The sequence below is a fragment of the Drosophila elegans genome, unplaced genomic scaffold, assembly GCF_018152505.1.
Source record: "Drosophila elegans isolate 14027-0461.03 unplaced genomic scaffold, ASM1815250v1 contig_208, whole genome shotgun sequence".
In the NCBI taxonomy this organism is placed as follows: domain Eukaryota; kingdom Metazoa; phylum Arthropoda; class Insecta; order Diptera; family Drosophilidae; genus Drosophila; species Drosophila elegans.
In genome coordinates, this window is record NW_024545578.1 from 17,360,327 (window position 1) to 17,388,318 (window position 27,992).

At 40.9% G+C, this 27,992-nt stretch overlaps 1 protein-coding gene across 1 annotated transcript; it reads left to right on the forward strand.

Moving 5' to 3' along the window:
• Window positions 1-318: 318 nt before the first annotated feature.
• On the forward strand, window positions 319-27,942 carry LOC108142751 (GATA zinc finger domain-containing protein 14). The gene is made up of 7 exons (XM_017266777.2): window positions 319-742; window positions 18,958-19,041; window positions 19,918-20,679; window positions 21,035-21,137; window positions 26,059-26,320; window positions 26,546-26,874; window positions 27,001-27,942. Exons 3-7 carry the CDS (start codon window positions 20,171-20,173, stop codon window positions 27,208-27,210), a joined length of 1,413 nt encoding a protein of 470 aa, XP_017122266.1. The 5' UTR covers window positions 319-742; window positions 18,958-19,041; window positions 19,918-20,170; the 3' UTR covers window positions 27,211-27,942.
• The last annotated feature ends 50 nt before the right edge of the window (window positions 27,943-27,992 follow it).

The following is a 27,992-nucleotide window of genomic DNA, read 5'->3' on the forward strand; positions in this document are numbered from 1 at the left end:
GAATCAAAGGTTGCCACTGGCAAAGAGCGAAATAAAATGTTATCAAATTTAGGGCTTTAGGAAATGAGAAACCTTTAGTTGTCGGAAAATCAAGTTGTCACGACAACCACTCACATATGGCTGTCCTCTGAGGACTGGATTGGCAAGCCAACCACCAGTTGAATGCTGACTGGAAATATCCTGTCCCACTGCACATTTCCCGACCAAATCCAGCGCAGGCGCATTTGTGGATGCCAAGTTTCGTGGCAGGACACCAAGTTTCGCGGCCAGGACAAAAATGCCAGCACATGGGGCCAGCACAAACAGTTCCTTGCGCGCTTTCAACTGCAAAGGTTGGACCGAAAGGGCGCCCACAAATATATCTCACAGATCCCCGAAACACCAACATTGTCTGAAATTCGACGAAAGCCATAAAAACTTAACAAATCCGCCAGTTTAGCACAAAAGGTCGCTTAACTTTTAACGACGCGACGGGGTAATTTTATTGCCAGAGTCGTGGCCCGATAACAGTGATAACAAAGTAGCCGCGTTAACCAAAAAAGTTTCACACTTTCCGTGCCCGAAATCAAAAGGCGTAATCGTAAAACGCGGCCAAGTGTTGCGATTTATGAGTTCACAATCGTAATTGAATTTTATGCGAAAACTTTGACCAGTTTTCCTTGGGATTACTGTGGCAATAAAACCAAAACGCAAATAAAGGTCGAGAACATAACGAAAATTGCCGCCAAAAATTGATGCCAAGGTGAGTGGGGCATACAACAAATTGCATTATTTGATATCCTGAATATCCTTTACGATTTACGACTGTTTGGGCTTGCTTTATCCTTTTGTTGGGATCAAAGTCCGCCCTTTGAGTCCTTGACAAACAGTGTGAAAAAGGTCAGCAGCCTTGACTTGAAAGGATTGCATAGGCTCTTGTTTCGGTTCGCTGCCTTTGGGCCCTTTCATCTTCTCTATATAATTATTCACAAAGAGTTTTCCCCTTGCATTTTGCCACCTTTTGGCACTTTGGCTGCACATGAAAATGCATTGCAAACTTTTGCCACGAAAGCTGTCACACTTTTTGGCCTGGTTCTGCTTAAAGTTATCAGCGGGAAATGGGGGGTAAAGGGCTCCAAGGATAAGAATCAACTTTTTTCGGGGTGTCGTTGTACTTCTTGAGGCAGACTTCCTGTTAAGCTGTCAACATGTTTGGAGTGAAGTGTTTCAGCTTTTCCGATGAAGTTTTAACACTTTCGGGAGTTGAAATGCATGCGAGAGCGCTTGTTTGATGTGATCAAAGTTTGCGAAAGGAACAACTCTTTACGGCTTAAAATATTGTGCTCTCCTATTTTAAAAATGTAATTTATAGATTAAAAATATCAATTATATTAGGGTTCTCACTATATCTCTTAACTGTTCATGGGTATAATTTGTTCTGAAATTATAAATTATAGGTTTAGCATTCAGCAAATATAGCCTCAAGCTTATTTAAGGCAACCCCAAATGATGGTAAATTAAATGAATCAAACCATATTTTAATATAAATAAAAAAAACACTTGCAAGTTTTTGGCAAACGATTGTTATAATAAAACATTAAACGCGATGAAACTGTTGAAATCTATGCAATGAAACAAAAATCGATTAGGTTCAAATAAAGTCGAGTTATTTTAGTTATTACAAAAAACTGGCGGCTTTTGTTTATCCAAAAGTTGCAAATTGAAAAGTTTAAAATTAAATTAGAAACCACAAAATCTATTAATTTGCATTGATTCCGTTGCCTATTTTCGGGCATAATTTAAATAAAGATACCTTTCCCCCTTATAAATCGAATTACTTTCCGCAGCATACTTTCGGGGTTAATACCGAATTAAACTGCATTAAAAAGCACTGCGGAAATATATGAAGATAAACCCCTGGACAAACTTTGGCTATTCAATGGCTTACGCTTAAATCTGTGGCATAAAAGCTGCACTTAAATGCAGTCACAAAATAAGATACACAAGGCCACCGAAGTGTCCTTCCACCGCCCACACTTTTTCGTCCCCCACCTTGCATTGCATTTCCTTGAAAGTGTCGCCAAGGAAATGCCAAGCGGCGGTTTGTTGGTCGCAGGCGCATTCCCATTCGCAGTCGACACTTCCGCAGCGGCGACAGGTGCTGCCTGTCAGCTGCATTCAAACCGCGAATTTTCCTCCCCACCGCCCTCGTTTTTCAACCATTTTCCCTCGCCGCTCTTGGCCGTGTCAAGTTAATCAGCAAGCTATGGTTTCTTCCCTTTTTTCGGTGGCTTTTCAGCATTCCGTCTTGTTATTCTTATTTTTGGTTGTCGGTAAAAAAAATTTCACGCCCGCCACGAAAACTTTTCATTTTCAACGAGCGAGTGAGCGAGCGTTAATAAGGTATAAAAAAAAAGGAAAGCCGGAATAGCAGCCACAGACAAAAGAGCCTCATAAAAATGGAGCTTGTTTGTTTAAGCACGAAGCGGCTCCTACTCCAACTTCTTTTTTCCCATATTTCCCCTTTTCCCAGAAAACACGTTTATTTGTTAAAGTTTGCTGGTGTTGCTCTTGGCAGTGACTTTGGCATCTCGGTCTTGTCAAGTAGCTAAAGGAAACAAAACGGAGTCTAAATGAAAATCTGCTCTTATTTCGCTCACTGACACATACGTACACAAATAAAAAATATCAGGTGTAAGCCGATTTGGCTATAAATTTGTTTATGGGATGGGATAGTAATTTAAAGTTTAATTTGATTTAACTAGTTTGTCTTATCGTATCGTTTTTCGCTTGCACGCCTAACTTTGTTACTTTTATCAACATGTAAATATTATTAAAATAATGTATTTAATTTATTTAATTTTCTTATTGTCAAATATATGCGCTCAGTACGTTTTCTTTATTTTTTTTTAGTATAGAATTTTTTAAATATCGCTGTCATTGCATACTATTTTTAAAAAACTTTAACATTTTCTGTTGTTATTTTAGCTTTGTACTATTAAAAACTTTTAATCTAGGTACAGCAAAGTCATTTTATGTACCAGGAAAATTTCCCAAAGGTTCCACTTTTTATTTCAGTGCATGGGCTTCCCATACATGTGCTATAATTCACACTGCTGCTCAGCAAGCGGTACAACGAAAGGCTTTTAGGAGTTGTCTCATTTTTCCGCACTCTTTCACTCCTCAAATGCCTTTGCCACGCCCACCTGCTGTCGCCCAGCATCGTTGACATTTTCATTCAGCGTCTTGGCAACCGTAATTAAAATCGTTTTAATTTACTTTTGCGTTACACACAAACACAAACACACGCTTGTATGCACGCCCACTCCTTCCGTTTCCTGTGGAAAGTGTAGCACACTTATCAGCGCTTGTCTGCTGCTATGCCTGGTTTATGTTTATCGACTTTTGTTTAGCGGCTGATGCTGTTGCGTTTCTGCTGCTGCTGTTATTATTTCAGTCTCTGCCCATCGGCGGTATCCCCAACCCGCCCCCCTTTGTCCACCCTGCTTCATACTCATTATGTGGGCGTGCAAATTGCTGCATATTCATTTACCGTTATCTCTTTCTTGTCAAGTAAAACACACATTTTACTACAACAACAGCTGCTGCCGCCTCCTCCACTGCCTAGCCACGCCCCCATCCGCCGAGCATAGTAACCATTGCCATCATTCTCCGCCCACGCCTCGATGTTCTTAATAACATAAACTTCTTTTCTCTCAGCGCCCGAGTTGAGTTAATGAAGAATTTCCATGACGATGTCGTAGCCCGTGAGCCCGTTATTACACAACGAGAAATATAAGAAGTTTCAAAAGTTATATATTTTGTAGAGAGCTAAAATGTAATGGAAAATATTTAAAGACTTGAAACAAATTTTTTTTTTGATTTAACTAAATCTTTTAAGTCTAAGATAAATTAGAATCAGATAATACGTAAAGAAAGCCGTATTTTATTAATATATTTTTTATCCTGAATAGATTATTAGTCTTAATACTTATTAAAATAACTTGAAGTAATTATCTAAATATTTTTTTTTTGTTCAACAAAACCTTAAGCTAATACTTAGCAGTGTCATAAGTATTTTTCCGTGTGCAAAAGTATCTATTTATATATATCTTTTGATACCACTCAAGCCACCTGCCCTGGCTCATTATATTGTTTCCGTCGACGAGGATGAGGCCGTTCAAGTTGCCTGGGCAACAACAAAACGTCTACAAATTTGCCAGTCGGTCTCACCGCTCGAGTTGGCTTGAAGCGTATTAATTTTGCTCATAAAATGATTCCCGATAAGATATGATCTGTGTTTGCCCCGAGACTCATGGCTCGTCCATTGAATTTGCCTGCCTTTTGAAGTTGACTGCGCACTTGAGTAGAATGGAGAGAATGTTCACTGGTTCGGTGGATGAGGTATTCACCTCTGGCTTAGTAATGAAAATTCAACGAAGGCATCATCGTCGTCCTAAGCCGCTTAAAATTGCCGAGATGATGTGTGCATATGAGTAAAATCTCTGGGGCTTAGTTGGCCCGCTATCAAAACACTCGGCAGCACTTCAAGCGGCCCGGCAACATTTTGTCCCCAAAATTGTCATTAGATGTTGCCAGCAACATGGCTAGCACCCGCATTCACATTCGCACATACACACACACACACACACACACACACACTCTACTCCTTTTTGTGGGCTTGTATCTGTGTGCGATACACCCACACACAGAGAAAATTTCGGAACAGGAGCTCAGCAGCGAATGTTGGCGTATACGCACTCCATAGACATACTCACCCACACGCAGGCACAAAATGCAGACACACTCGCCCACACACACTTTCGCACACCGAAGGACTAAACAGGCACACAAAATCGTCCTGGAAGTGGCGAAAGCGCGAAAAAAGCGAAAAAGCCGAGCAAAGTAAGACACTCTTTTCGGGGGAGGTGTAAAAGGGATGCTGGTTGAACGGGGCCAAACAAAAGCGAGATAAACAAGGAGCACACCGCACCAACACACTTTCTCACATCGGGAGTGAAAGAAGAGACAGACATTGAAACTGTTTTCAGGACTACGCTGTGTGAGTGTGTGTGTGTGAGGGCCATAAAACGGTCGCGGCCTGCAGTTGAGTCCTGTCTTAAGGGCCAAAAGAGAGGTTGCTTTATGGCCATACCCACTCCCTAACCCACCATCTCTATCCCGCTGTTGTTGTTAATTTTGCCACTTTTGGCGTTGGCATAATAAAGTTGATAAAGCAGCCACAATGCTGCCTTTGAAGCGTTCGTATTGGGCCAGCCCCGAAAAGCAGGCAATTATATTTTGCATACCTATGCACACAGGCGAGCTTCGATAAATCGTATTTCCAAACGCAAATATTCTGTAAAGCCAAGAGAATTATTATAACTAATAAACTTTGTTGAAGCGAACGCAATTTGTGTTATATGTAAATACAATTTAAGCTGTAATATTAATCAAGAGAAACTGACTTAATTTTGACAAATATATATCGCTAAGGAAATTCATCAACTTATTTTACTTTCTTTAATATCGGTTCTTTATGTAAGAAAAGTTGAAACTCAGGAATAAGTTAGACAAATATTTCATGCTTAACTATAAAAGGAAAAACTTTAGAGTGAAGCTATTTTAGTTAAGTGAAATGTTCGACTCAAGAATGCCCGACTGTTTATAAGTACTCTAGTGTGTGACTGGGGTCCCCGCAATAAATCGCCCTGTTTTCTTGCATCCCAGTAATGAATGGCATCTTCTCAACTGTCTGTCTTCGTTCCTGTTAGGGCTGCAAAAAAGCGTGTCAAATAACTGGGACACCCAGACCGGGGCAAAGTAGATAGGGACATCAGCTGCCTGCCTAAGCGTCGGCCATAAAACAAATGAGCCTCCAACATGAGTTCGTCATTTGTTTGCCACCCGTCTCCACGGGAAATTTTAAAGCAGCAATTTATGAAAAGTCTTTGCAGCTGGAGACAAATATTTCTGCGGGGAGGCATATAAACTATGCACTCGAATTTTGCAGCCTGATTACAGCCCGGAAACAATGGAATGCCGTAAAGGGAACGAGCCGGGAGAATATATATACACTCAAAGTCCTCTAGTTTGTGTGGCAGTAAAATGCAAAAGGAAACACAAAGTAAAAGGAGTCGGCATCTCTGGGGGTTCCAGTTCGTGTCCGCTGGCATTGCAAGTCGAAGCTTTGCTTCTCCCGGCTTTTACGATCCTTGTAATTAATGTATACCTTAAGGATATATTACGAGCCATGGTCTGGTCGCAGTCTGGCTAAAAGAAAATGGACGAGATAAACTGAATCTGAAAGTGCAACAAAGAAAATCAAAGCAAGAGTGCAAAACAGGTATGCAAAACAGTGTGACTGACATTTTAATAACTTGCAACAGTTTATGAATTATTTTTCTATCCCAGAGAAAACGAGAACTGCTTGAACTTTCATTTTGAGTGTGAGCATGAAAATGAAAGAGGCAACTCGACTGTTGTCTGCCAAAAAGTGAACGAACAATAAGTCTTAAAGTCATGCCAGGACTACCAAATGCCCGACTTCGCTTTTATCCCCCCGGCAACTGACTGACTTATGCACTATGCATGCAGTCGGGTTGCCAACTCTGGCCGCCTTTTTCTCTGTGTCAGTACCTATATCTCTTCCAGGCTGGCACAAAACAAATGTAGCTACGAAATTTAACTAACATTTTTGTACTCTGACATGCACAGCGGCTTCCTTTTCACAGCAGGCAAGAGCTTTGAATTCAAGACAGGCAGGACATTCGGGCCCACTTCTTGCAGGAAGTACTTCTATCTACTTCCTCCAAATACTCTAAATGAAGATTTCAAGGTCCTTAGGCTGAGTAGAGTATTTGCAGTTCGTTAAAGGTCTGACACTCACATCCTTATATCCTAAGCCTTCATCCTTTTTGTGATCAGTTCTGGTGAAAAGCGAGGGTACATCAAAGTTGTATGTAAATTATTTATTTTCACATATCTGCAAAAGTTTTTCAAATTGTCTTTAAATTAATTAAATAATATAATATCATTGGACACAAAGGCAGTTTTATAACCATAGACACTTTCTTTGCCGAAAGCATTTAAAATTTCGTGAAAACAGGGTACTTTTCATTCGTGTTCCCAACTAAATTTCTTTTGCCTGCTGTATTTTGCATATCGTTGCTGTTGTCCTTCACACTTGGCTGCATCTGGGTCTGGGTAACTTTTGTTACACTCGACACTGCAGCACAGTTTTTATTTCATTTTGAAAAACACTCCGACGGCGACTGAAATTGCAACTGCAAGTGAGCGGGGCAAAGCTGCCCCAATACGCTTTAATGCGACGACATTAATTTATGAGCCCGAGTCGAAGTTAAGCTCCGCTTCAGCCATTTCAGCCACTCTCTAACTCATTTATTCAGTCGGGACTGGGGACTTGGTTCGGCATTCACACGCCTCGTCGCGTTGGCACTTAAGTAATTTCAACTTGCAAACAAACACCCCGGAATACTTGCTCCCGGAGCCATAGCAAATGTCAAAGTAGTTGTTAACATTTCCGCTCTTTCGCACGGCTTTTCTCTGTCCCGGGGTTTACTCTATTTAAAAGCGAGGGAGGAACGGCGAAAAGTTTGCCAAACAGCCAGCCAGCCAGCCAGCAACCAAATTGCAAGCCACAAGGAATGCAGTCAAGTAAAGCTGCAAGCGAAAAAAGTTTCCCTTGCCCGACACTCTTAAATTACTGACTTAATTATAAAACATGAACGCTGGGAGTTAGGGGGTCTTAGCCTGGCCAGCATCCTCGGAGCAGTTGGCATTGCAGTCGCCAGTAATTTACATAAATAACTTGGCTTGGAGTATTAACATGAAGGTTACAAATCGCTATGCTCTCCCCCGAGCCATAAAACGTTAAATGGCATTTAAACTGTTGACTTCCAGATAAAAACCGGGTCAAATGTGGCTTGACCCGGAAAAGTAAAGCGTCGGGGGAATATAAATGCAAGGACTTTGGAGGAGCGGATGCCTACATATAGGTAGCTCCAATTGTTACGCCAGGTCTTGGCTCCATCTGCCTCCTGCTCCCATTGCGACTTACTGTCGCTTCATGTTGACAAGCTTAACAACCGTCAGCTGCAAGTTGCAGCTATTCCTCATCACCGACTCACACACAGGACCTCCGGTGCTGGCAACCCTTTCCCTTTTCCCGGCCCCGCCCCCGCCCCCGCCACTGGCTTGACTGCTGAGGTTCTTGAGGTTTGAGGTCCCTGCCAGTCTCATGTGCAACTGACATTTTTCAACATGCTGTGGGACTTAGCCCACAACCAGCACATCACATCTGCAAACATTGACTTTGACTTGTTTTCTGTTAATTTTTGGGGGCAGGGAGGCAGAAAGAGTTAGTTGCACACTGAGGGAAATTTTGATTTTTTTGTATGTGTATTTATATTTCTTTTAAAAGGCTCCTGAATATTCGAAATACTTTTCCGACTGTTTCTTTCAATCACAACTAATTTTTGCGGAGTATTAGAATAAGAATATCAGTGATATATTTAAGTTATATTATTTATAAATTTTAAAACAAAGAAATATGGCCAGCATTTTATCAGCCTTAATCCTTTTTTCGCAGTACACAAAACTGATAACTCATCAAATTCCCATATCCCTGCAGGAAATGCCAGTGAAGCGTTTTTAATGTGTTTATAAATATGCCGGCCAGACCGGGTCCTTCGACCATCTCCCACTCTCTTGGGCTTTCTTTGGTCTAAGCTTTGCAAAACTAGGGAGTTTATAAAACTGTTGTCCCTTTTTGATACGCTCCAAATTGACCCCTTGCCTGCTCGGGATGTCGCTCAGCTTTGCGTCCAAGTCCACCCGATCTACCTCCTATCCAGGACATCCTGTGTGTCGCAGGACGAGGCCAGGGGATTTGTTGTGAGTCGAGAGTTGGCAGACTAAACGGAAGCTCTGCTTCTCTGTTTATCAACAAGGACACGCCTCCTGCGGCTTGTGGGCTAAATGTGAGAATTAATGCAAGCTCCTGGAGGCGGTGGCTGATATTGAAATTAGTTGGTCAGACCACAGTTGGGGCAGTTGGGTGATAAGGCGTGGCCGGTTCTGGCGTTTAATGAAATCGTTAACCCGGACAAATTTGCATAATCGGTTCGGGGGCTGTGTATCCCACTCAGTGTCACCATCCTCATCGGTTTCTGATGGTGATATACGGACAAATATTTGAACTACGAGCGGGCCTAATTGCCATTTGATTGCCGAAAGTGAAAGGTGAAGGCTTTTGGTAAGGTTAATTGAATTCCATAATAAATGGGTGAGCTGACGGAAAAGTATTCCTAAATTTCATTTGCGATAGTAGTTTCTCTGATTCAAAGCGACTTTCCTCTCAATGTCACCTCATCATCATCATCATGTTGCCTTCCATCCAATCAGGCAAACTTAATCCTCCGCCCTTATTTTTCCCCGAATTTTCCTTTGTTACATTTTCAATTTCATGCCTAAGCCTGCTGATGGGGAGGGTAAAGAGGAAACCATATTAGTTTCGGGCCTGTCGTTTTATTGAAGCAACAAAAATGATAATTTTCGTCAATAGAATGCTTTGGGGGCTCCCAAGCCCAAGATATTCCATCTTGTAAGCCCCGTGGCCTTAACAAAGAACCCTCTGAATGCGCATGAATTTCAATTTCTGTTTTTTTCTGGCCGGGATTTGCACTCTTACACCCCCCGACTCTTGTAGGCTAATAATCAAACGCATTCGTTTGGTTAGTTGGGGTTGATGATGTAAATATGCCTGTGGCTTTGGCTCTTTCCGCACTCTTTTGCCTGGCCATTGATACTTTGCGATTGCCCTGGGTTGTTTAACTTTTATGTAGACATGTGATATCCGACCTGTTTGGGGACTCGTCCATTAGCGCCCTGCCGAATATCTTTTTCGGCTTGTTTGCCAGTGTTGAGTAATTGGATTAGATTACATTTTTTTTGTCCTACCTGCCACACGTCTCCGGTGGATACATTTTTGCGGCTGCCACAGCTGCTGTCAGGCCTGATTGATTGATGGATGGGATGGCTTGATCTCGTGCCATTGTCAATATGCTTTTTACGGCCCTCGTCATTTTGCGCTAAGTTTATATTAAATTTCCTTTTAATGGCCGCCGAAAAAAGCACACAAACTCTGGCAGCTGATGTGGGCAAGTGTATTGGTATATATTTTCAAAAATATATACAGCTTCTGTTCCTCGTCCTTATCGCTTTCCTATACCATTGCTTCGGGGGTGGGAGGACTTGGCGGCGAGAGTATAATAATTTTCTGCATCATATCTGCAAGGCTATTAAATCCACATAAAATTTCGTGCGGTTTGCGAGCACTTTCCCACGCCGCTTTTCCCGCCCACACTTTCCACACTCTTGCCTCGAGCTGCAACCAATGGGAAAATCATAAAAATTTATGATTGCAATAATCTGGCTTTCGCACGGAACTTGTTTTTCATGCGGAAGTGCAATTGATGCGGCACCCGAAGAAGTCGCCATCGTTCCACGAAAATTATGAAATAAAAAAATATTTTAACGATTCGTTTGCGTCCAACGTGACAGCGTTCAGATAAGATGTGTATTTCAAAAGTACCATATGGTTGTTTTAAAATCGATAACTGCTTGTTACTCAAGGCCATGGACACATTTAGAGAAATCTTGAAGAAGCTGAATTTAAATTAGATAATTTTTAACTTAAGCCAAGGACTTTACAACCTAAAAAAAAGTGTTTACTAAAGACAAAATAAAACAGATATCGTCAATATTTCAAAAATTTATAAAATACTAAAATTAGGTATTTATTCATGCTGTTTAAGGGGCTTTACCGATCAATATGCTTGTAGTGGAGTTATGATGTTAAAAGTTTTCAAAAATGTAGTTTATAGATAAACGCGTTTAAAGTTTCAGGTGCAGCGGTATGCCTGCGAGCTGTCGCTCTCTAGAACGCTGCCATTCAAAAACTACTTTAGATACGACATTGCAGCTTTTAGATGATTTTTTTTTTAAATTGTAAGCTATCGATCGGGCAAAAAAAATAAAATTAAAAAAGGGGTAATCTGGTATAGCCCGTTAAGCACTTCTCAAGCTCAAAACTCTAAATGAGTTTTCGCAGTGCAGATATGAACAGACCCTAATATAAAAACATGGTAATAAGCCCGGCAAAGAGCCAGCCAGGATTAAGGACTTTGCCTTATCGCATTCCGTCCGATCTGCGTTGAGTTATCAACGATATGCTTAATTTAGTTGGCCCAGTAAAACCCCCCACTAGAATCCCTCGGCAAGTGTAATAATTTGTTGTTATTATCTCCCAGGCGGAGGCGACGGCGACCCAAAAGACAATGCCGTTCACATTGGCCCAGTTCCAAGGGCGGAAAGTGGTAGGCATCCTTTTGCTTGTGGCATCCATCTATACAGCTGAATGTGAATATACATATCTACGCATATATAGAGAAGCATAATGAGCGCATTACACGCCATGTGGCACTTGTGCCTATCTCCGATGTTCTCAACACTTGGCGCTTCGCCTGCGTCGAACGCATAAATTTCAAGGACGCAAAAACACGCGCGGGGAGAATCGGAGAAACATGGCCCAAGAACATGCGAAGCGCGAAAAATAAATTGACAGCCCGAAGGTATGCAACGCGCCTCTGCTCACCCAGTTTTGACCTACATGTGAGTTAGGTAAGGGTTGTGGGCGGAGAGTGAAGGGGCGTGGCTGGCTATTGCGGAAAGGCCAAACTGCCAAGGCAAAATGAAACCGCCAAAAGATACACAACCTACTAATTATTCAAGCTACTTTCGTAACTGTGAAGAGCAACCATTTAAAGAGAGAATTGAACATTTTTATAAACTTAAATTAAATCAAGAAATTTACCAAGCATTTATTTCTCATAAATCCTATTAATTATTCAAGATTGCCGAGAGGGTTGTAGAGAAAATTGATTGGAAATTTATTAAAACTCTAATTTTAAACATTTGTAGATAGGATGCCATATTATCCATAATGGTTTAAAGTTAATAAACTTGGATATTCCTTTTACCGAAATAAAAAATAAGAAAAGAATTTATTGTTTCTTTCAACAGCGTTTAACAAACCACATTTTTGAAAATCGTGATATTTAAATTCTTTAGTCACTTATTAAAACTATAAGTTTAGAATTAATTTGTAAGCTCCATGACAATCATCACGTCCATTATGATTAAAAATTAAATTCAACACGCATTAATTTAATGCGCTGGCTTATATAGCTCTCTTCATGTTGCTTAATAACGATAATGACTATAATTTATTGAACAGAAGACCCCGCGACCGGTCAAGAGCTCCGGTAATGTCATTAATTGCACACGCATGAATTTTTGATGCATTCGGTTGCGAAAATCAATTAAACGTGAATATAAGCGATGCAGAATTCGTTAGGGTTAAACACGGCAAGCATTGAACTGTTTAAAACAAATATATCATCAATGGCAGCAAACGTTTTGAAAGTGTTAAGTAAGCGAAAATAAATAATTTGTAAAAGTATTTCACTAGTCCGATTTAATCCGATAAATATGTTTTTTTAGAAGCATTTCAAGTCGTTAACTGAAAAAAGAACTGAATAAAGTAAATATTTTTTCCCCATTTTTAAATAAAGGTAATATGCATTCGATATTTCTATCATTCTCCTGCAGTTTTGTGGAAAAGAGTAGAAAAATGGTTGACGGTTATATGAAAATTGCTGTCCTGTGACGTGTGCGCAATTTCCGCTGGCCGAGGTTTTGCGAGGGAAAGTGGCGGGGAGTGTTGTGGATTGGCTGGCGGAAAAGTATGAGCAACTATGCCGGGGTCATTCATCCTGCAAAGTGGCGACACACCAAGCCGTAGTCCCTGGCAAAACTCGCCCGGCACCGAAATGACTAATGGGCCAAAGGGGCAAAGAAACCGGCCAACAGAGAGAAGGCCGAAGAAAGGCAATATGCAAAATTCGTAATTTGCCCTGGCAGACAGGCTCCGCATCCTCATACCCTCCCCTCGGGGTATTTTCCCCCTGGGGCAGTTGTCGCATTCACTTGGCTCCTGCAACGTTCGACTATTTTTATGACCAAATGGCGTTTTATTGCCGTCGACTTCTGTCGATTTCTGGTCCACATATATAGACTACTATCCTATTCGGACTCTGCTCTCAAATGTGGGACAGGATCTGGTTTCCTTGTGCCGGACTAGTTCAAAACAAGTTGACATTCCTCAGCATCCCTTATCGATTTTCTGTTGTTCGGGGCGTGGGCTAACCAAATCGCCGCCTTAAGCTGTCCAGGAATCCATTCCTTGCTCCTTCTTCGATTTATATCGGGGGTGGTTTCACACGGGGTGTGAGGCCTTGGCAAAACGTTTCAATTGATTTGAACATTTATTGCTTTCGAGGGGGGACGTCATGGGACATTGCCCAGACGTTGGACGAAAGGTAGTCGAATTATTCCGTTGTACGTACATATATAAAATAGTTTTTCCTTGTCCTTTAAAAGCAAGGTAGAGAAATCCTTGGGAACGGGCGTTTTCTGTTCGTTATTGCCATCATGGCTTGGTTTGTTTTCCTTGAAAAATTCGATGCTGTTAGCCAATTCGATGCGGATTTCTCAAATCGATTCGCTCTGCCATGCATATTTAGTTGCCATTTTATTTTGCAAAATAATTTTAGCATTTAACCGATTGCGAGTAAAGCATTCCAAACATTTTCGCTTTCATACTCCGGAGTATGGAGAATTTTGAATGCCGCATAGCTGAGAATAATAATTGGTTGGTTTATTGCTGTGGCAGCCTTCGGCTTTAATTGCACTGAAAAACATTCCAAAAACTAATTAAAATTCTTTTCGTTCGCTTTGTTTGGCGCGCTTTGCATATTCAAATCATTAAAGAAAAATGCACAGAAACAACAGCAGCAATTTTTTGTAATTTGGCTCAACTCAACACCTTTTTGAGGGGTTGCTCAGCCAAGCCAACGTGTTGGCATTTGTATTTTACTCTCTTTTTTTGTTTTTATGCCCTGCAGCAAAAAACACAAAGAAACAAGAGCGAGGAGGAAAAAAAACAATTTCAAAATTCACATAATGAACTGGGGACCAAAATGGGGAGCTCGGTTAGTGGGTGGTGATGGGCGGCTGAAAAGGACCGAAAGCAATCCTTAAAGCCCTTGCCAAATAGCATGCCAGTTGGCAGTAAGCGAGAAATAATTATTTGCCGTGCTAAGCGAACATTATTCACTCCAAATCGGCCAGGAAAAGGCGTAACAGCCACAGCAAAATAGAAATATGTTAAACAACTCGGCCTGATACCACGAAAAAATGGGCAAAGAATTAAGGCTCTAAGTAAAAGTGTTTTCACAAAATGGTCACTGAACAAAATTGAAATAGGAATTCAAAGTTTCCATGCTAATTCAAAATAAGTGAAACAACATTAAAGGCCTTTATAGTTCATTGTTTCAATATTGTAATTTGAAACTTTAAAAATGAAAGATATTAGGAATTATATGAATAAGAATTTCAGTATAAGTGAAATAAATATATATTTCTTGTCTTATAAGAAATATTTAACTTTAATTTAATATAAAGATGTTGTTTATTTTCCGTGTATATTTAAGAGTACATTACCCCACCTGGCAGCTTTTAATGTTGTCATTTTTGGGGTCCGCCTTGTGATTTACCTTTTGCCTGCGCGTTGTTCCCATTTTGCTGGGAAATTTGTTGTCTAATTTATGTAAACCAGCCGCTCATCCACACCTCATTCCCGTTGCCCCTCTCCACCAAGCGGCTGTAATTTATGAAATTGCCATCGACTCATGCTCGCACGTCTTTCACTCACTTCTCATTCGCATTCTCTTCGGCCCGCCATTGACATTATGAATGTTTTTCAATTTTATTTATGACGTAAATTGTTAATAAATGCAGTCGACCTCGGTACGTGACTTACTCGATGTCTTATCGCGTTCGCTGGGATGATTAATGTCTGGCATAAACGAATTGCATTTTAAATAAATTATTACGCATACGCAGCGTGGACCGAGGCGTCTCTAATGAAGCTGCCGGCTATTTGGCGGTGAAAAATAAGGGAATTCTCCTTTAAAGGAGCCGCAGCAAAGGAGTGCGGCTTGTGTACTCGCCAAACTTGGTTGGCAAACTCTTTTTCGCTTGCAGCTTGATTAAAATTTCATTAACAAAGAGCGGCAAAAACTTGCGGCATACTTTAAGGCTGCGGCTGGCATGTGTGTGGGTGTGTGGGTGTGTGGGTTTGGGTGTATGTGGCTATGTGGGTGGGTGAGAGAAATCTGCGGTGCCGCACTCACACAAACACACTAGCTCACTGGTGTCGGCATATAAAACGCTTTGCTTGTTTCGAGGCTGCTCAACTTTTTTTTCCATTCTCCGCTGGCTTTTTTCGCCTGAACGCTTCGTTTGTTTGCCAACTGGCGACGGATCCTTAAGGATGTGTGTCGCTGTGTGTGTGCGTGTGAGGGTATGAGAGTGTGTGTGAGTGCCTGTTAAATTGCTTGTTTATGTTGGCCCGCGCTTCCTGCCTGAGCCAAATAAAAAAAAAATTGCGAACAAGGACTCATGCGGCAATCACTTGAAAATTCTCATATGATTTTGATTTCTTTTAATTTGCAAACAACCCCTCTCTTGTCTTGTCTGCTGTTCGCTTTTTCGGCTGTCTTTCCTCTTGTTTTGCAAGCCGACAAATATTTTTGCTTAGGCTTGTTGATTTTGTTACGGCTTTGTTGGGCCACGATGCTCACTTAAGCAAATTGAGATCTTGTAAATATTTAATGAGCCAGGAGGAGAGAGTTTAGGAGGAGCAACAGGATGCACTTCACGCCGAAATAAACTGTTAATTATAGACAGTGAAGATAAACACTTGCAGCCAGAAAAAATTATATAAATTTGAACAAAAAATGTTTAAAAGTCTTACATTCTCTTACATTCTAGATAAAGCCACAGTAATAGTAATAATAATAATAACATTGCAAAGCTAAATAACTTACATTTCTTCTCATAACATATGTGTGCCAAATATTTAATAACTTAGGAAATGTTTTTTCTTTCTAGAAAACCGTTATAAATAAGAACTATATTCCTAAATATATTTATCTTTAAACAGTTGTCAGTATTTTCAAAAGCTTAACGGGTTCATTTCACCTGAAACTCAACATCCGCCTCACCTATATGCCATAATTATAATGCCAGCTTCAGTGTTAATTTGCCACCCAAACTGCACTGGGAGAAATGAGTGGCGGGAATTTATGAAGTTCTATCTCATTAATTGTTCACTTCTGCTCTCTGGTGTGTTGAGGGTTTTCTCTCTGTCCAGACATCCTCTTAGTGGCACTAATCCCTGGCTCGCAAAACCTCACACCCAAGGGCATGTCAAGCATTTAATTACTGGCCATCAGCAGGGCTTAAAAGTGAAACCCACTCCACTGATCCTGCTCCGCGGGAATCCGCTTCGTTAAAATAATATTAAGCCAGTGAAGGGATAAAGGATTCATCACTCCGCTCGCCTGTCCTTTTTGCTAACTGCCTTTTAATTTTTTCGCTCTGCTTTCTGGATTGCTACGCAAAATATTTTCATTAAAATGTCAAAAAATATCTGAGAATATTTTGCGCAGACACGCAGCGTTCGTTGGGGCAGTCGGGCCATGGGGTGGTTATAAAAATTAATGGCAAACGCAAATGCAAGAGGCGGCAAAAAGGATTCAAGATTTGTTTAACCAGCATTCGTTTGCCGTCTGTCCTCTGGTCCTGTGAATTGTCGGGAGAGTCGTTAAATTGTTTTCATTATCCTTGTAAGCCCTGCCAGCGAACCGTGCAGACCGGGGCCAGAGGTAATAGCCCGCTATCGCCGTTCCCTTCGCTCCTCCTCCGTGCCAATGCCAATTAAAACCGCAATGCAAATGAGCTGTGCTTAATGCGTGTGCCAATGTGTGCGTGTGCTCACTGTGTGCGTGCAGATACACTCTACCAAAAGTGTTATATTTTACTGCAGGAGGTAAATTAAAGTAAGATAAAATACTAAAATGCTTTCTCTTAATGCTTTATAGAGCTAAACAAATTATGAAATACTTTTGAACAAAATCTTACATAATTAGTTCTGGCATAAAAATGAGCAGGAGCTTTAAAATGAAGTTTATTTATTTTCCCAACGTTTTTAAAGAAACAATATTTTTTCACCTTAATAAATAGAAGTTTAAAATTGGTTTAACTATCCCTAATAAGTATCCAAGAATACATTTCCTAAAATGTAAAAGGGAAACATACAAATACCCAACTCGATCACAGAATTTCCCTTTGTGCACCCTAACATCGAATAGTTTGCGGTCCTAGGGCGTACAAAAATTTAATTGCTCTGCTGGGAGGGCTGGTCCTTTAATTTTTCCGCTGTTGTTTTGGAAAACGCTTAGGCCGCTCCCAATTTGGCCATATGCAAAAAAACTGGGCTGGGTAGCACTTGTTGTTGGTTGTTGTTTTAGTTGTTCCTGTTGTCGGCTTCGGGCTGACTACTCATTCCATTAAGCAAACAATCGACACACGATGCATTCTGAAGGGATATAGCCGGATGGTCGTCGCCTTCGTTTTGCTCGTGTTTCCGTTTCATTTGTAATTAATTAAATTACTTCCGCTTAAACAGCGCTGCAGACGCAAGAACCCGAGAGCAGGACCCGAGGAGCGGACCTAAACCCATTCCAATTCCGACTCCCCGCCCGGCGACTTCTCAATTACGCCTTCATCCAGTCAACCAGACCCACCAGGCGGGTCGTTTTTCCTGCAAACTCCACCATGGCTTGTTTATCCTTCGCAGTCTCAGCCCCTGGACTCGGCGAAGTAATTAAGAAGACATTTCACACGGGCATCCTTTAATCTGTGCGTTTTATTTGCGGCATCGTCTTCGTGTTTACTTCATTGCCTGGCCAGCGATGGCTGCACGTAGAAAAAACTATTTAAGTTCCGGTATTTTAATCTCTTTGAGTTTAAATGTTCAAAATTATTCGAATTAAGATGATGTGGTTAATCAGTTGGGCAACTATGCTTGCTTTTGGCGATTTAGTATATCGAGTTGATTAACATTAATTATGCCATACATAAATTATGTTTATTGGACATTATAGGTCTAGGATATTCTTAAAGTAATAACAAAAAATTTGACATCCATAAAACAGCAACGTCACTAAACATCACTACTTCTATAAAAATCCTGATCAATAGTGATAATTAGATATTATCTTGCCCAGCTGACAGTGAAAATATAAAATACACGGGATTTAAAATTCTTTTAGATTCTATTTATTCTTTCACTATCATAATTCCCTAAAAACTGGATAGCTCAGTTTTTAGGGAATTATGATAGTGAAAGAATAAATAGAATCTAAAAGAATTTTAAATCCCGTGTATTTTATATTTTCACTGTCAGCTGGGCAAGATAATATCTAATTATCACTATTGATCAGGATTTTTATAGAAGTAGTGATGTTTAGTGACGTTGCTGTTTAATTCTAAAAAAAAAGGGAAGTCTTTAAAATCTCAAGAATATTTTTTTTCCATGTTGTAATCTAGTTTCGTGCTCATTGCTGGCTCTTGGGGCTAACACGCACTCATCTCTAGATGGAATTTCGCCCCACCTCCCACAGCAATCTTGATGATTTGCTTTGGTTTTGTTTAGTGTCTGTGGCTTGGCGCCTGGTTCCTTGTTCCTCCTGCGGACATTCCTCCTTCCGATTCTGGGAATCCTGGTCTCCTTTAATCTGTTGCCAGTGGACTGAACTGGTCGTTATTTCGTGCCCAGCGCACGCTTGATTAGTCGCCTAATGAGGTGTTGACTATGAACGTCTAATGATTGCTATAGAACAGCCTCGAACACACACACATGTGTACACTTGGGCGCAGATTAAAGTTGATTTTAATTAAATCAAAATCTTCTTTTCCTATTTTTAGCTCATGAGTGGACTCAACTTTCATCTGTGAACGGGTCCTACTGGAGGAAAGCCCAATGAAAAGTTTAGTTGCCACCGAACCAACGTGAGTAAATCAATACCAAACTAGAGCAAAAAACTGACAGGAAAAAATGTGAAAAGCTAGCCACGGAATTGCATTGAAAATTCGCTTTCGGATAGCCTCAAAAAAAACAAAAATGGATGCTAAAATATCGATTGAACAATATTGCTTTCGCTTTCCCCAGCAGTTTTCAATGCAAATTTTAAAATCGAAAAAACGAAAAACTTTCTACAAAATTCGCATATATTTTCTCTACTTTTATTTACATGATATTCGGCCTTAAAACATGAAAACGAAACTAACCGAAATTGGCTTCGAACTTATGCGCAAAAATTGGAAACTAATTGGCGAAAAAAAAACGTTTTGAACTGCAAAATTTGCACAATCGTTGTGTAATCGATAATCGCATAAAATGGGAAATGTAAAACCAAAACAAAAAATAAAAACCAACAACCACAACAATATGGGAATCATGTATTCCCTTACAATCACAACAACCACCGAACAAAAACATTTCAACAACACCATCAACATCATCATCATCACCATGCTCATGAACATCCTGCGAATCCTGCTATTTATGCGCTTTATGGTGTGACGTCATGGCTGCGACCCCTGGCTGATATATCCCCCTTGTAATACTCCCCCTCCATTTAAACCACCCCCTCCCTTTTCCTATTCCTATTTATGTGCATTTTTGTGGCTTTCCCCCTCAATATTTCTCTTTGCTATGCGTTTTCATTTGCGTTTTCACTTGCCATTTTTGTTTATGCTTCACGCTTTCGATTTTTGTTTTGGTTTTTCTGCGCCCCCCAAACTCCCTTCTGCGTTGCCAATTTCCGCTTGAATTAATTCTGTGTTTAAATCTGCGAATCCTCGACGTCGTCCTGCGTCCTGCAGTCAGTCGGAGTGGAGCAAGTGAACCCCTGCGGCTAGCCACCCGCCACCCGCCACCCCGAGCCACCCACTGTAGTCAAATTTAATAAAGGCCGCACAGAGCTGCTCTGGTGGTGACTGGCCCACTCCATCGCACTCTGCCGATGTCCTGAATTGTCCTGGCAGGCTCACGCAGTGCGACAAAAGCCGCCCGCAGCGTTTTTATATGCGCACATAATTGAGAGCGTCGGCCAGTAACACCCGCTGCCAAAAGTTAATGCCCAAAAGCAAGGCCGCCACAATGATAACCAACAATAATTTGGATTATGACCAGGGCAGCGCCAGCAGCAACACGGCGACAGCAGCTACATCGACCGCAAGCACAGCGGCAACATCGGCGGCCATGAGCAACAGAAACGGCAGCACCAGCAGCAGCAGTAACTCCTCGCCCACGGCAGACAGTTCAAACTCAAACTCCAACTCAAACTCGAACTCAAACGCAAATATAAATCCGAATTCAAATCAGAATTCCAACTCCAATTCAAACTCATACTTCAACCGATTCGACAATCGCATAGCGGCCAATTTGGCTGCCGTTTTAACCGGAGCTGGAGCCCGTTTTCGATCCTCATCCTGCAGCAATCGTCAGCCAGCGGCAAATTCGGCCGTTTTGAGATCCCCCTTGGCCACCATCAGTCGTGGTAAGACAAGTCTGGCCGCGCCCTCTTCGCCTGCAAGTCTAGGACGTCGTCGCCCCCTGCAACTCTTCACACACGCAAATCTCAAGTGAGTAGCCCACAATGCGATTCCTAGCAGATCCCTCCAATCAATGCTTAAATCACATTCATTAAGAAAAACACGACACCTATCACTCGTATAGTAGAATAGGTACACAACATTTAATACATATATAATAAAGAAATAATACTTATTATATTTTTACCTATACTAGCTCTGACAAAGTAATAAATATTCAAAAGCCTGATCCACTCTTTACTTTCTACTTTAATCTTGTGGAATGCGGTTGTTTGACAAAAAAAAGTATATATTTATTATTTTGTCAGAGTAATGATTATTTATTTTATCTCACAATGAAACTATCAGCTAATCATAAATATTTTTTTTTAAATATATTACTCAGTTGCAATGACAATGAAAAGGTGGCCCAAACACCAAGCTCTGATGAGGACAACTCGCCCACCGAACTAAACAGCTGCAAGCGTTTGGCGGACAAGCCTCCTTTGGTAAGTAAATAGACTAAGTTCAATCACAAAATAAAATAAAAAAAAATTTGTGTATTTTCATCTACAAATTATAAAAGTTTAAGAATTACCTTTATGTTTAGCACAATCGGTTGAAAAGTTTACACAAAAAAAAAGGCTTGCTTAATATCTATAATAATCATATTATAATCTCAAGTTTGTGCTAAAATGTTTCATGACTAAATTGACACGAAAATAAAATACAACTTAATTAAACAGACAAGAAATATTTCCCTTTTAACATTTTCTTATATAAAAAATGTATTTTGAAAATAATAATGCATGAATGAGTTTTCCCGAGTGTAGGGATTATTCAAGAGATTTTCTTGCCAAAGAATGGCAAATATTTTGCCCTGCATTAGAAGATCAAACATATTTGATGGGTTTGACTTTGATAAGGGTGCGCCAACACTCGGACTTCGTTTATTGGTTTTCCATTTCTGCCAAGCTCAAGGAGTGGCCCAAGTATTTCCCGAATTTTCAACGCTTTGTTATGAATTATTGGCAGACAGTATTCCCGCGCGGGAAGAGCTAAGCTTCCCTGAAGGGAAAAAAACTTTAGAGAACTAAGCCCCACAACCCGTGCGGTCCTTACGGACCATTTGCTGGATTGCTTGCTGGATTTTTTCGGCTCTTCCGTTTAAACTTTTTTTTGTCTTTGTCATAACACGTAGAAGTCGAAGGGCTGCCCACATGCGAAATGTTTTATCAAATGTTTCGCCCGTGTTCTTTGTCACGTGATAGGCGAGACCGAGGCGAAGTTTTGCAATGCAAAACTTTAGCCTTTCCTTCGACTTGTGGCACGTTGTTTTCATAAATTCAACGCCTTAAATATTCATGCCTCAGTGTGAGTTCTGCTACATTTATATATATTTACGTATATAGAGAGATATGGAGTCGAGGCAGCTGTGCTCAGTCGAGCATAGTCTATGCGATAAGTACGTGCGAGTTTATTCATACGAGAGAGACTCGCTGGCACTCGACCACGCTGCGTATACGTTATGTGTTTGTCTTATTTATGGCTGCATTGCGACTCGATTGCGCATTATGGTGATTACGTCTGTAAACTAATGGCCTCCACCTCGGGGGAAGGAGTCACCTTAAGCTGGATGCAACTGAAATCAAATCGAATCAAGGCCAAGTCACACACCGAAACTGAAACATCAGTGGCACACGACAGCAACCACAACATCAACAACGGGCACTGAAACACTCTGAGAAATTGAAATCGTATCGAAAGCGAAAAGCAATCAGTTGGCCCTAATGGCAAACCATAAATATTGTCAATACAAGGGCTGTGTGTGCAACCCCCCTTTCCGCCTGACATTCCGCATATGTCGAGGTTCGAAAACAAAGAAACGCAAAAAAGGGTTCGTGCTTTCGCTTTTGGTATTTTTCATATTCCTGTGCAGCGAGCGGCGCTTCCCTTGTTTTGTCAATAAATCAATTTCGGCTATAAACATTTTTCGACGGCAACAGCAAATAACACGCAAACGCCGCATGGTACGGCAGGCATATCCTTTTGTTTTGCATAGTTTTTTTCGATTCCTCCCGTTTTTTTTTTTGTGTGGTTCGACATGCTGCTGCCTGTCAATAACATCATTCTGTTGCAGGGTGCGGCCCGATAAGCAAATTAATTTTTGCTTCTCCCATGGGCGTGACAAAGGGGGGCTGGAGTTTATAGAGGGGCGTGATGCTTCCCTAATTGTGCCCAACAGGCAACTTGCCATCGCTGTCGTCGTCGTCGTCGTCTGCTTGGCTGCCTGATTCAATTTCAGATAAGCAAAATAAAGCAGCAGGCAACTGCTGCACATGCGAACCCCGACATGGGAGTGGGCTAAAAATAAAGGGGGCGGGCGGTTTGGGGGGGTTGTCCTGGCAGGAGTCAAAGACAAATGCGTTGCCACATTATGCAGTTTGCTGTCGGTTGTCTGAGTCGTCGTAGGAGAGTCGGAGTCTGAGTGGCACATCACCCGCATATCCTTGTCCATGGCATCACTCGTCCTTCCTCTCCACTCGACCCCCCTCCATATCATGCCCCCCGCTTCCTACACCACTGCCATCCGACTTAGACGGAAATGACGCACTGTCTGTCATGGCACTCTGCCCTGTGCTGGCGTTGATGCATCGATGCTGTTGACTCGGCGCCGCTAAATGTTTGTTTAGCAACTGCAACTGCAACGACAAACGAGATCTGAATACTCATGCCCAGTCTCCTTACACTCGGAAAAAATATGCTAAAAACTACGCAATATTGTAGGTATTTTTAACTAAACTATCATTTAAAAAACACTAGGTACGCGTATGCTTAAAAGTTTTTTTTTCTGGTAAATCGAAATAATTAAATAAATAAATAAATATTTTTGTTTCCACAAAATTACAAACAAATGTAAATGCAATGGAAGCAAATAATTAAACACAGGCAAATAATTAAAAATGAAGTAGGTACTTATATTTCTAACCAATTTATAGAAACAGGTTTCTTTTTTGAGCCAACCTTATTATTATAAACAAGGTAAATAAATAATAAACGTTTCTTTTTGGAAATAGTAGATTTTTGCATATCGAATCAATTAACAAAGATCACTTTTTTTGGTAAATAAATATTTAAGCAAGCTTAATTGCAGGAAGGTTTTTGCCCAAATACATGTATGTTTTTTGCAATTGAAATTTGAATAATTAATTTGGTGATTAAATTCGTTAGCTCTATTTCTTCAAGTGCACCTCTCGGCCACATTGAGCGACAGCTATCAGCTACCGCATGTGGCCTGGTGCCTGGGTTTGACTTGGTTTGACTCGGTTCTCGGATCCGGCGTCGTCACGCCTACCCATGTATCATGTGTGCACGGAATATATTTTCAGCTCGAATGTCATAAATAATATTTTGTGGGCCACGCCCACTTGCCCACATCCACAGCCACACCCGCACACAGAAACACACACACAACCACCGCCAGTTGGTGTATTTGATTTAAACTCGCTCGACTTTCGCTTTGCCCTTTTATTTAGCCCCGTTTTGGCTGCTTATCCTTTGGCAAGGCAGTTTATTAAATTTGCATAAATGTTGAGCATTTTGCGGCAAGTGTTCGTTGTTGCTCTTTTTTATTTTTGGGGGTCGAACACGTGCCGCCTCTTTGGCTTTGCAACAGCTGCCACTAATGTCCAGCTAGCTGGCAGTTCATTAAACGAGCAGGGCAATTAGTGTAGCCGGGGAACAAAAAAGCAAAATATTTATTCTGAAATTGAGGAAAGAAATGAGAAAAAGCCGAAATGTAAATAAGGAATAAGGAAAGGAATGAGAACTCGCTTCTACGAAATGTAAACACCTGAAAACGGGCCCCATTTCTTTAGCCAGCAAATACGTAAGAAATGAACTCCACCAATACAAATACCCACGAAAACATGGCCGCAAATCAGTGTGCAATGCGCCGTGAAATATGCAAACAATGGTGCCTCCTTCTTGCTCGTAAGGAGCACACTTTTTCCGGAATTATGCAGCAATGGGCAAACAATTGCTGTCAGAGTAGAAAAAGCAGGTAGGTTAACCCCCGAACCACCGTCTCATTGTCAATGTCGCCTTAAATTATGCCAAAAAAAAAAAAAAAAAACACGAGGGGAAATAAGCGAGGCCACCAACTAGACTGTAGACTAGTTTCGGGCAGACAACTATTGTACAAGCGCCGGCAGACTTTTTCAAAGCCACTGACCCCGAAAACAGGACAAAAAGCAAGGGAAGGGGAAGGGGAAGGGTAACACGATCTCAGCATGGGCGCACAAGTGCATCTGAATTATCGCCGGGCGCTAGTTTTTTCGTTAGCCTGCTTACCCATTAAAAAAAGGCTGTATTCAGCAGGGATTTCGATATCTCTAGAAATATTAAATTACTTATGTTGGTAAAAAAACTCGTTTGAATTAAAAATGTCTGATAAGTATTGTGAACTAGATTTTATTTAATTAAAGTCTTAATAAAATATAAAATAACAACAAAAGCAGTAAATTGCTCTTACTTAAACTTAAAACACTTTAGGGCACTACCCTGTCGGTTGGTATTTTTTGAACCACAGCTCAACACTTGCTCTACATACTATTGTTCGTTATTCTTTATTCGCGGCTGCTACTGCTACTGCCACTGCTACTGGTCCTTAGTCCTGAGTCCTGCGGCACATTTCCGCCTAGAATGCCATAGCCGCCATTTGCTATGCAACATTTTAGACGGTGGCAATGTACCATAAAAGGGGTCGTGGAGTGGGGATGAGTAGCCGACACGAGAGTCTGCCACGAATTTATGCGCCTTTCTCCGTTCCTTGTGCACTTTGCACTCTTTCTTCGTTTTCCCCAACCCTCAACCCCCAGCCCCCAGCTCTTATATTCCACCCACCGGTAATGCTTAGTCCAAGCATCCGTTTCCTGTTTAAGTGCACACCCGAAAAAAAGTTTCGCCTGCATTTCGCCTTTTGTGGCGCGGCGCATTTTGCCAGCATTTTGTCTCGCTGCGGTTCTCGGTAATAAATTCTTTCCTTTTTTCTGCTCCGCCTCCGTCTGTGGCTCCGGGCCACGCCTCCAACTCCACCCACTCGCTGCCCTTGACTGCAGCATCCTTTGCTGATCCTTGTCGGCTTACAAGGTGTTTAAATTGTAGTTAATTTTGTTGCCACTTGAACGCTTCGGCTTCGCCTTTGATCCCTTTTTTGGAGGATTTCTTAAAAGTTTAAGTCGATTTGGGTCCACACTGAGACGAACTAACGAAATATTTTAAAGGTTGTTTATTGTAAATAAAAAAGTTTAGATATATACAAATTTAAAAATAATTCAAATAAATATAAAAAATATTTTTTATACAATAATGATTTTTTTTTTGTATAAAAATTGGTTTTAAAACATTATGTAATTTTTTTCTCTGTAGGTCAAACGCTTAACGATGGGTCTGCTGCGCCACAACGAAGAGTCACGGCCACTGGTGGGCGACATGACCCCTTTAAGCGCGCCCCTGGACATACAGCCGGTGTATTCGAATGGCTACATAAACGAGGACTCCTACATCGACAGCAAGTTCGGCGACTCGTGCCGTCAATCCTTGACAGCCATTCCCATGCTGGACAATGTCAACCTGAACGACAACAACGAGTTCAATCTGAAGAAGCGGTATCTCAGGGAGACGAGCAGCGGTAAGGATTTTACTAAAATATTTTCTGCAGTAAAAAAAATCAGAAAAATTTCTAATAGTTTTAACATTTAAATCCTTTATATTTTTAGTTCGATTTTGTTTAACTTTATTTTACAAATTTCAAAGTTAGGAAAGGTTACTGTTGTCTACGTTTTATGTTGCTTAGTTTTACGGTAAAACTTTTTTTGAAAACCATATCTTTATGAAATTCCTTTTCATTTCCCAGCCAACTCAAGCCCCAAAATCTTCGCAAATCGCCTGCGGATGAACCAGGGAACCGGTGCCCAGCGGAGCAGCAGTCTGGCCAACGCATTCGGCAATGTGGGTGGCGAGGAGGAGGACCTGGATCTGAAGGATGCTTGCTGGTATCAGGCGGGCATTTCCCGCGATATAGCCATAGAGGTCCTGCAAAGCAAGAGCCCAGGTGCGTTTCTGGTGCGCAAGAGCAGCTCCAAGCCAGGATGTTATGCACTCACACTGCGCGTACCTTCGCCACCTGGGCCAAAGATAGCTAACTATATTATCCTTGGGTCTCCAAGGGGCTACAAAATAAAGGTAAGTTAATAAGATTAGCCACTATTAAATATATTACAATACTTCAGAAAATATATCATTTTCGAAAACAAATTTTATTTTGTAAGTATTATTTTAACATGGAGATAAATGTATTTTCCGTTTTAGGGCTTTCGCAAGGAGTTCTCCAGCCTGAAAGCCTTGATCACCCATCACTCGGTGATGCCCGAACTGCTGCCCGTCCCACTGGCCATGCCCCGTCCCACCAACATGTCATCCTCCCGGCGGAATCTCGACGACTTTGATACCTACGACTCGCTGCAGATGCTGCTGAAGTATCTGCGTGCCAAGAACATGGAGACGGAGCAGCAGCAGTAGCTAATGGAGGAAATCGATCAAATGATTGCACAAAATTACATTTAAGTTCTGGTACGGCAAAATTGTTTTGCTTGAATCGAACCGATACCGAGAAAATGTGATACTCTATGAAAAAGAAAAACACAGACACTGCAAATGAAACGCCTAGCTGATAAATGGTGAAAGTATCTATAGTTTAGTTTAGTTTGGGTTTTTGGTTGTTCCCTGTTTTTGGATTTGTGCGTTGAAGTAATAAAAGAGTATGAAAGTGCGAAAATATGGATGCTTTGTCAGGGACATTGCAACTTACTAAGAAAATAAAGAAAATATCATCCCAAAGCTTTCTAAGTTTTTTTTCGAAAAATTGTCATTTTCAAATTTGTGTCATTGTTATACAAAAAATCGAAACTTTTAACTTGTTCAATTGGTCAGCCGGGAATGTTTATTTTTCAATTTTTTTTTTTGACATTTTCAACTGCAAAATTGAAAAGATATTTCAAATAAAACAAAATAATATATACCAAATAGGGAAAAAACTCTATGTTAAATGTTGTTGCTGCTTTCCATTGTTAAGCATAAATAAATATATTCCAAATTGAAATGCATATTTTAAATGTAAGCAAAACAGACACGAACCGAAAATCGACCCAAAAATGTAAATAATTCACTACCGTAACATAATTGAGTAAACAAAGTTGTTTAATTTATAATACAAAAAAATGCCAGAGAAACAATAAAAATAAAAACACAGAACACGAGTATTAACAATCAATTTCTCTTCTCTCGCTCATTATGCAAATTTT

Bases quoted from the DNA above. Each gene is read 5' to 3' on its own strand.
- LOC108142751 (XM_017266777.2), top strand. From the start codon at position 20,171: ATGCCCAAAAGCAAGGCCGCCACAATGATAACCAACAATAATTTGGAT. The intron at 21,138-26,058 runs GTAAGTAAATAG...TTTTCTCTGTAG, and splicing joins TGGCGGACAAGCCTCCTTTG to GTCAAACGCTTAACGATGGG. The intron at 26,321-26,545 runs GTAAGGATTTTA...TTCATTTCCCAG, and splicing joins TCTCAGGGAGACGAGCAGCG to CCAACTCAAGCCCCAAAATC.